The sequence below is a fragment of the Triticum aestivum genome, chromosome 5B (assembly GCF_018294505.1).
Source record: "Triticum aestivum cultivar Chinese Spring chromosome 5B, IWGSC CS RefSeq v2.1, whole genome shotgun sequence".
NCBI classification, from domain to species: Eukaryota; Viridiplantae; Streptophyta; class Magnoliopsida; order Poales; family Poaceae; genus Triticum; species Triticum aestivum.
The window spans coordinates 399,639,425-399,648,323 of record NC_057807.1 but is presented as its reverse complement, the minus strand read 5'-3'; the positions used below and the strand labels follow the sequence as shown (position 1 = coordinate 399,648,323).

Here is an 8,899-nt window from a genome sequence, read left to right as displayed (position 1 = left end):
AACCGGCTGTAGCCAGCCGCGTCGCACATGTGACTCGTGGCCTCCATGGGCCCACTCACCGCTTCCCCTTGTTCCTATCTTCGTCAAGCCTAGTTCATCCACACATTTTCTTGTCCTTCCCGGTTCCTCGTCGTCGTCGTCTCCCTGATCTCGTCACCCCCCTATTGCAGCGATCGTCATGGGTGCACCTCCCCAGTCATTGGAGCCCAACTTGTGGCATCCCCCTCCTCTGTGAGGGAGAGGAGTTCCTCCATGACCGATGTGATGATGCCCATGTTGCTCCGGCGATGCTGCGATGACACCACCATGTTATGGGTGCTGCAACGACCACCACCATGCTACGAGCGGACGTGGTGCAAGCCGTTGTTGCAACGCCCCTCCCCCCTGGTGATACCAGCCGGTGCTCCGACGGCCCCTGCAGTGATGCGAGCGGGTGCTGTGATGGTGTCGTTGTGTTGCACGCTAGTGCTGCGACGACGATGTCGTGGGGCAAGCTGGTGTTGCGATGGTGCCGGTTTGCATCCATGGCGCAGTGATGTTGCGTTGGTGCCCCTATGCTCTGTCGCCGTTGTGATGCGAGTATTTCGACGACCTCCAAGGTGTTGCGACGGTCTCCGCCATTCTGCAAGCCGGTGTAGCGATGTCGCTGGCATGCTGCGAGCAGGTTGCCTGTTCAGCGAGCCAGTGTCACGACAGGGAAGAAGTGTGCTATTGATGGAGGACTGCCTTATTGCGTTGACTTGTCAGACGAGCTCGGGTCAGGAGGCGATCCATCATTCTTCTTTTCTTCCGTGGCTGCTATCGTGGTACCGGAGGCAGGTGATGGGCGTTGGTGTCAAGCTCAGAGATGTTCTGCTATTTTTTCAGTTTTATCATGTTGGTCCTTACGTGACTTGTACTTTAATCTTTATGATATGAATGAGAGACATATTACCATGCAAAAAAAAAAAGGAACGCTCAGATCCGGATGAATCATGGGAACGGTAGGGTAGTGGTGTAATCCATGTAATTACTCTATACATATACAATTATTAGCACTCTTGCCCTCAAAAAGGAATGGTGTAGTACACAGCAAGTGGTAGCTGCGCCTTCTGGGACTAGTGGTGTAGTGCTGAGCGCATCTATAACTGGATGCCTAGAATCCATCTCAAACACTCGGTCGGGCTGACCAGTCATTGACAGGTCATAAAAAGTTGACTCAGTCGGACGCCTCGAACCGTCCTCAAACGTCCGGGCTGACCGGCGCCTTTATTCATACATGGCCTATCTCCCTCTCTCACAAAGTCTCTAGGAGTACGTGCTGCAGCCAGCTATTAGTTTGTAGCCTACTTCTTTTCTCTCTCCTCTTATCTCTCTGTCAACTAAGCAAAATATATTACTTAAAGTCTTACATCCCGCTTACGTCACCTTATTATACTTGCTCTAAGGGCGATAAATGCGATACAAGGAAATGCTGCTACCTGGCATAGTGTACCACGCAACCACCTCTCAGTTGTGTGCTGAACTTTGAGGCTCGTATCACGGTATCATTTTTTTTAAAGAAAATTTGTAAGGGAAGCCCTTAGGGTATAAGTAGGAACCCAAATCCCTGAGGACTTGAACCCAGATGGTGGGATTGTATGGCAACTCTCCTCATCCAAATGCGTTTGGATCACTTCCTCACGGAGTCATCTATAGGCTGGTATCACTAATATGTTGTCATGGCTTTGCCATAGATGCCCAGATTGACATATATCTTTTATTTCTTTTCGTCGAGCTTTTCCCGGTGCTTCTTCCCAGCACGATGATGTGCCAGCGCTGTACCACTATTACACTGCAAATTGCATTGCTCACAGAAATATACTATCTGCCGTTTCTCCAACTTTTCTGAGTTCGCATTCTTCTTGGTAGAGCAATCTGAAAGTAGTTCATTTGCAGCCTTACGACTGCTCACTTTCACGGTCTTGCCTTTTCCGAGTACCTCCTCTATCTTCTGTTGGTGCCTGCTGCTTCTGCAATGATCCTCAAATTGAGATTTAGAGTTACATTCGGCCTCGCACATTGTGCAATGCCATTCCGAGGGTGGTTCTTGGCTCATGGCCACTCGTGGTGCATTGTTTTTCTCTTGCTTGGTTTTCGCGCTTAAAACCTGAATGTTTAGTTGGTGTCTCTTGCCTGCAAGATGGTTCTCCAAGTCTGATTCACAAGTACAGTGAGCTTGGCAAATTCTGCAGGCCCATCTTGAATCTGGATTCAGTTTTTCTTTCCTTGCCATGTTCTTGCCTTCAAGCAAGGACTGAACCTTTGCTTGGTGTCTTATGCCCCTCAGGTGGCTGTTCAAGTCTGATTCGCTGGTACATATAGCTTGGCAAATGCTGCAGCTCCAGGCTGATGGTGGCTTCTCTGAACGCTTCGGCACATTGATGCCAAGCGATTTTGCTTCCCCCGCCGCGCCGTTCTTCGGCATGGATGTGGCTGAGATGTTCTGCTGGTGTCTTTTGCCCTTGAGGTGCGCTTCCAACCCCGATTGACCCGAGCCAGTTGCCTGGCAGGTATTGCAACTCCATTTTATTGAGGAGGTTTTCTTCTGCTCTGTACCAAGAGAAGGTTCTGCCGCCGTTGTCGCCTTCTGACCACTTGCTGTAGCTCTTGGGTCCAGTGTTGCTGACAAGTGCTTCTGCCCAGCATAATGCTGCAGCAAGTTCTGCTCACTGGTTGCTTGCACCTCACAGATGGCGCAACACCATTTCATGGGTGTTTTGGGCTTCTTAACTGGTATGGTTATTCCTGTTAGTTCCCACTTCTCCGCGACCGAAGTCTTAGTCTCTGGAACAGCCTGTTTGATAATTTAACTAAGATCGTTAGTAAGTGACTGAGCCTATGAAAACAAGTAGAACAGACTTGCTACTGAGTTACATGCAGTTCTAATAGGCCATTGGCAAGTTGACTTGTAAGAGCAGTTAAGCTATTATACCAAGTTACATGGAGTTTGATCAGACCAGTAGTAAGTGATCTTGGAAACATTTTTTTTCTTTCAAAAACGTGCACCAGCCTTACAGCAACAACCAGAAAAACCAAAGAGAAAACTAAATCAGCAAAACAGAAATAACAACATAAACTAAAATCAAGAACTTGGGCAGTAAACTTGCCATGCTAAACAAATTATCAGGTATTGTGAATTATGATCACAAGATAAGTGGTTGGAGTTTGAGGGGATTCATGATTGTAAACAGCACCCTGTAATATATCGAGACAAAACAGAGGACATATGTAAAGAGTACAAAATGGACAATGTCCTCACCTCATTGGAGCCCGGCAGCCTCTGCTCATCAGACGCTGCATTCTGTCGAGCCGCGTTACCATCGTACGTCTTCAAGCATTCGCCGGCTGGTGCCGGTGTGGCCTGCTGGCCGCCAGTGGCGGCGCGCAGGGCCATGGCACGCTCTATCTTAGCCAGCTCGGCCACGATGATCTCCTGGCGAAAGCGGTCCTTCTGGAGCTGTGACAGCAGCGCGTCCCTCATCACCAGCATCGGGTCTCCTGCGTGCATCAGCAGCATTGTGCGGCCATTAGATGTGTCAGCGTGACAAGAATTCTACACTAGCGCGTCCCTTTGCACAACCGCTCTACAACATATGATCTGCCGATGGAAGAGTTGTACTACATTTGCAAGTGTTTTTTATTCTTTTGGCGGTAAGATTGCACAAACTATGTCCGATTCTTTTATCTTGTGCCTCACAAACAGATCTGAAATATAGTTCTCTAGTATAAATTGTAGAGAAAGGCATCCCACTCCCAGCGGTGGAGGTTCCTGAGTTCTTGGCTTGGAATCGAAGCAGTGGCCTGCATCTGAACCCAGGAAAACTGAAACAACCAAAACCGAGGAGAAGGTACGAGTGACAGTGACTTGACGGTTACCATGCGGCGGAGGGTCAGGGAAGCGTTGGCCGTCGCCGGCGTCATCGGTGGCTCGGCCGCGGCGGGAGAACTCCATCGGTCGGGTCCGGGGTCCCGGTGGTAGCAGAGCAGCCGCGGCGAGAGGAACCTGAGGCCGAGCCGCCGGAGTTGGTGGCTCTGCTCGGGAGAGGAGAACAGCAGTGGGCGGGCGTTCGAGGAAAAGGAGCGTGAAAAGGCAAATTGGTCCCGATCACAACGAATGATTGATCGATCGCGGCGGCTTAAGATGTTTTGCTTAGTCGCAAAGGAAACCGGAGCCGAAATGCCGAAGCGAGTTTCAACGGTGAGGATGGATGCGTCGTAGACAAACTTGGAATAAATGAGATCTTGTTTACACGGCACCGTCCTATTTCCTGCAGGTTTCTACCATCTCCTCCAGTCAAAGATATCTCCTCCTGCAGTACTAATAAATAAGCATCCCTCTCCTACTCGTCTTTATCAAGCAACAATGGCTCTTTTCCGACCAAGGAGTACTGCCTGTTCACTACACATGTATCTGTACAGATCAAATTGTCGAATAAAATCACGGGCACTTTGATTGCTGCCGACATTTCAAACGAAATCGAAACCAAATTACACAAGGTAGATTCTTCTTCAATTACAGCTACTATCTTAGAACCCTCAGTCGATCAGCACTGGAAATCGGAGAAATCAGCTCTCTATCGAATACGTGAAAAAGGGAACCACTCCTTTCTAGTTTAACTAAAACTAAAAGATCTATAAAACCTAATATGTACACCTGGATGGAACATGTTGACACCTAGGGACATAAACACGTAGATTCTTCACCAAATGAACTCCAGTGCAGCCACCGACATGTCAAGTTGCAGCTGCACCGTGCTAACATTTGCAGATTGACATGTTAATCAGACACTAACCCATGGTACAATAAACACGCAACTTCGCAACGAACCGCCGCTGCTCTGCAACCGCTGCCTCTCAATGGCGTGCCTGAAGGTTCTCCCTGTGTTTCTTCCCGGCGAGATGCGACTCCTTCACCTTCTCGCTGGAGTACTGCACTTTGCAGAGCTTGCAGAAGGGAAATTTGCTTACAAACTCCTTCCTCGGAGCTTCAGTACCCCTGCGGTGCTTGCCCTCCTCGTTGCCTCCTCCTGCCTTCCGGGTCTGTGCGCTCTCCTGATGGCTCCTCCCTTTGAGATGGTGGCTCCCAGCTTCTGTGTGCAGGGCCTGCGCGCTTTCCTGGTGGCTGCTGCCCTTGAGATGGTTGCGCAAGTCGAATCCAAATGCTTTCTGCCTGGACCGCAATGCCGCAAGGTTCAACCGGTGTAGTTCGCCTGCTTTGTGTTGCATCAAGTCTTCTTCACGGGTAAGGTTCACTTGACAGAGGGTGCAATTCCATTCTTCAAGTGGCTTCTGCCTCTTTGGTGATGGAGTTGTCACAACCGGTCCAAAAACCGGTCTCCTTTTCACTCCACTAGGCGTGGTTTGCATATTAGGCTGAAAGTTTGTTTAGATTACAGAGCATTAGTATAGTAATAGACTAGTGAGCAAGGAAGGTAATCTCAGGTACATATACTACTACTACTACAATCAAGTTCTATAATTAATTTTGACGATAAGATGTAAAAATATATATTAAGTTGCATACTTGAAGAACTTGCCTAACTAAAGTAGTTCAATATCTGAAGAACTTGCCTAACTAAAAGTTTGCATGTCCGAAGAGCTTGCCTAACTAAAGTAAGTTGCATATCCAAAGAATTTGCCAAACTAAAGTAACGGGATCAGTGAGCTTTTTGGTATCATTTCTATTAGTAAACTGACATTTTTATTGAAACGGGATTAGTGAGCTATTTGGTATCATTTCTGTTTCACATTTCCTATATAGCACATACATGTTGATTAACGAACGCGGAACATTCCATTGGGTAGTTCAAAGTGGCTACCAGGATTGTGTATCAGTTTCATTAAGACCAAGAGAAAAACATTTGCCATGTTCGTCACTGAAGATATTAGTGAAGCAAGCAATTGCGAAACTTAAATATTGGCAACACCCCAATAGCAAATGGAAGCAGAAACAAACAAGGACAAATTAAAAGGTCTACTCACTCACCTCGTTGAGCGCTGGTCTCTTCTGCTCATTAAATGGGGACTTCTCCTTGCCAGCCAGCGCATATTGGTGGGGCAATTGCCTCCGCTCATCGATGCAATCTTTCATAGGAGGCTTTGCAGGCGTTGGCTGTTCACTTCCCTGGATTCCACTCTCCTCCATCAAGTTTACAGCATGTCTATGCTTTTCTTCTGCTTCACACTGCTGACCAAAGACCTTTGGCTGTTCACTTCTCTGGATTCTATTCTCCGTCAGCTTCACGGCATGGCCATCCTTCGCTACTGCTTCACGTTCCTGACCAAAAATTTCACGCTTGGGTTGCTCACTTCTCTGTATTTTATTTTCCGTCAGCTGCACAGCATGACTGTCCTTCGCTTCTGCTATGCGTTCCTGACCAACGGCCGCACAATTTAGCTGTTCGCTTATCTGAATTCCACTCGCCAGCAGCTGGACGGCATGGCCGTCCTTCAATCCTGCTTCCTGTTCCTTGCCAACAGCTGCAAGATTTGGCTGTTCAGTTCTCTGAAGTTCACTCTCCATCAGCTGCAAGGCATGGTTGTCCTTCACTTCTGCTTTGGTTTCTCGGCCAACGGCTGTACGCTTTAGCCGTTTGCTTCTCTCGATTCCACTTCCCATCAGCTGCACTGCATGGTTGTCCTTCACTTCTGCTTTGCTTCCTTGACCAATGGATGCACGCTTTAGCGGTTCATTTATCTGAATTCCACTCTCCATCAGCTGCACAGGATGGCTGTCCTTCGCTTCTGCTTTGCTTCCTTGACCAATGGCTACATGATTTAGCTGTTGACTTATCTGAATTCCACTCTCCATCGGCTGCACGGCATGGCTGTCCTTCGATCCTGCTTTGCTTTCCTGACCAATGGCTGCACGCTTTAACTGTCCACTTATCTGAATTCCATTCTCCATCAGCTGCACGGCATGTCTGTGCTTCAATCCTGCTACGTGTTCATGATCAACAGCGGCACGGCTCTCTATTGCCACCTCCTTGCGCAGCAATGCTGGCTCTGCTGGTTTGGCAACAACATTGGTCGCAGCAGGTACCAAAGCTTCTTCCACTGCAGGGTCCTTGCTCAGTGACCGGAATAGTTCCACTTCAGGAAACGCTGAAGGAGTTGCTACAACTGGCGTAGAGGAGCTGCCGCGTTCTTGCTGCTCAGCATCATCGACTGGCCTTCGCTGCGGCACTGGTGACGGCGACCGTTCAACGTGTGGGTAAACAGGAGGTATCACTTGCCCCGAGGGGCTCCTGTACCACCAAGAAGCTTCCTCACTTGACCGTGGTGTGCGGTACATCACCTCTTCCCGTGGAGTCATCAACGGCAACCCATGCAAAGCGCCAAGCCCTGCTAAGCACGCGGTCATGGCGCGCTCTGTTTGGGCAAGCTCGCACAAGATCATATCGTGGCGGATGCGCTCCTTGTGGAGCTCGTGCAGCAGCTGCTCCCTCCTGAACACCAGCGCCACCATGTCTGCCTGTGGTGAGTCGGCATCATTGCCTTCCCGTTGCCAATGACAGAACGATCAGTACTATAAAAGGCCAAAGTATTGTACTAACCGTGCATCATATGATGTTCTTTTTCATGGCATCACATGTTGTAACATCAAAATAATCAGAAAGTATTTATGATCATCACATCATAATATAGGCATTATAAATTAGGGAAGTTTTTTATTTCTGGAGATATCTCTTGAAGGATCTGCCACTCTTAAATATAGTATGCAGTGATTTGTTAGTACTTTTAATCCCAAAAATGAACACGACCCAGGCGCAGGCAGGATTGTGGGGCAGAGCATTGTGGGTGATAGGGCTTAAGGTATCACTGCCGACGGAGCAAAGTGTTTAGGGACATGGCGTGCACCGCTGCAGTGGTAAATAATAGCCTATTCATAGACTTGTGAATAATGTTTTCAAAGATTTATATGTCCAGACACAAACGTTTAGCGATTTCTCTACCAAAAAAGTACAATTTCGCTAATTCACATTCGTCGGAGAATTTCTTAGTTCACATTCAGACGCCGAAAACCGTCGATCCGGCATTGCGCTATGTGCAAGATTTCATAATTTTTTGCAACTCTGAGAACAAATACTACATTCCTCTTTTGCCCAGGATGAACCAATTTTTATTTTTATTTTTATTTTGCGGGTAAGGATGAACCAATTATTACATCACAGTGAATATTTTTACAACTGTATATGAACAAATTTATGAAATCATCTGAGAATTAGGGTGAACAATAACTAAATCGGAAAATGATCATCTGCCTCTCTTAGATTTGTACACTCTACCAAAACAATCTCACGCTAATCCCCGAACCTCTCTTAGATTTGTACACTCTACCAAAACAATCTTACGCTAATCCCCGAACCTCCCTTGCGATTCGCCAAAAAAAAAATAACAATGTGCAGTCAGGGACGAATTTCAGCAGAAGAAAAATTCACTTATAGACATTGGAACAACCGTAAGAAAAGAGAGGAGATTTGGCAGTCCCGGACGAGAGAGGACCCGGCGGGGCCTCATTACCGTGCGGCGGCGGAGGATCGGGGAGGCGGCGGCCATCGCCGACGCCGACGCCGTCGGCCGCGGCGGTTGCTCGGCCTCGGTAGGCGAACTCCATTGCAATGCAATGCCAGAACCGGGGCGGAGGTTTGGTTAGGGTTTGGTTTGAAGTGGAGGGAAGTTTTGGTTTTGGGACGGAGGCGCCGAGGGGAAGGCGGACTCGTCCCTCCGATAGCGCGTTGGTTCGCGAGATTGGTTGCCAACTCGCAGCGCAACTGCCCCTCCGTTGATTGGGCCGGCCCGTTGCTTACTCAAATTCGGATCACGTTTTCTCTCTCAGAAAAAAATAAAAATGGATCACATGGTCTGGCAGTTCTTT

At 48.2% G+C, this 8,899-nt stretch overlaps 2 protein-coding genes across 2 annotated transcripts; both read right to left on the bottom strand.

Annotated features, from left to right (window-relative positions):
* Nucleotides 1-1,349: 1,349 nt before the first annotated feature.
* On the bottom strand, nucleotides 1,350-4,149 carry LOC123112081 (UBP1-associated proteins 1C). The gene is made up of 3 exons (XM_044533003.1): nucleotides 3,898-4,149; nucleotides 3,281-3,519; nucleotides 1,350-2,815 (listed from the first exon to the last, which is right to left on the bottom strand). Exons 1-3 carry the CDS (start codon nucleotides 3,971-3,973, stop codon nucleotides 1,739-1,741), a joined length of 1,392 nt encoding a protein of 463 aa, XP_044388938.1. The 5' UTR covers nucleotides 3,974-4,149; the 3' UTR covers nucleotides 1,350-1,738.
* A 334-nt stretch (nucleotides 4,150-4,483) lies between these two features.
* Nucleotides 4,484-8,788, bottom strand: LOC123116223 (uncharacterized). Its single transcript, XM_044537211.1, has 3 exons — nucleotides 8,545-8,788; nucleotides 6,008-7,518; nucleotides 4,484-5,394 (listed from the first exon to the last, which is right to left on the bottom strand). Exons 1-3 carry the CDS (start codon nucleotides 8,636-8,638, stop codon nucleotides 4,876-4,878), a joined length of 2,124 nt encoding a protein of 707 aa, XP_044393146.1. The 5' UTR covers nucleotides 8,639-8,788; the 3' UTR covers nucleotides 4,484-4,875.
* Nucleotides 8,789-8,899: the final 111 nt, after the last annotated feature.

Bases quoted from the DNA above. Each gene is read 5' to 3' on its own strand.
- LOC123112081 (XM_044533003.1), bottom strand. From the start codon at position 3,973: ATGGAGTTCTCCCGCCGCGGCCGAGCCACCGATGACGCCGGCGACGGC. The intron at 3,520-3,897 runs GTAACCGTCAAG...TGATGCACGCAG, and splicing joins CCCTGACCCTCCGCCGCATG to GAGACCCGATGCTGGTGATG. The intron at 2,816-3,280 runs GTGAGGACATTG...ATTATCAAACAG, and splicing joins GGCTGCCGGGCTCCAATGAG to GCTGTTCCAGAGACTAAGAC.
- LOC123116223 (XM_044537211.1), bottom strand. From the start codon at position 8,638: ATGGAGTTCGCCTACCGAGGCCGAGCAACCGCCGCGGCCGACGGCGTC. The intron at 7,519-8,544 runs GTAATGAGGCCC...GGCAACGGGAAG, and splicing joins CGATCCTCCGCCGCCGCACG to GCAATGATGCCGACTCACCA. The intron at 5,395-6,007 runs GTGAGTGAGTAG...ACAAACTTTCAG, and splicing joins AGAGACCAGCGCTCAACGAG to CCTAATATGCAAACCACGCC.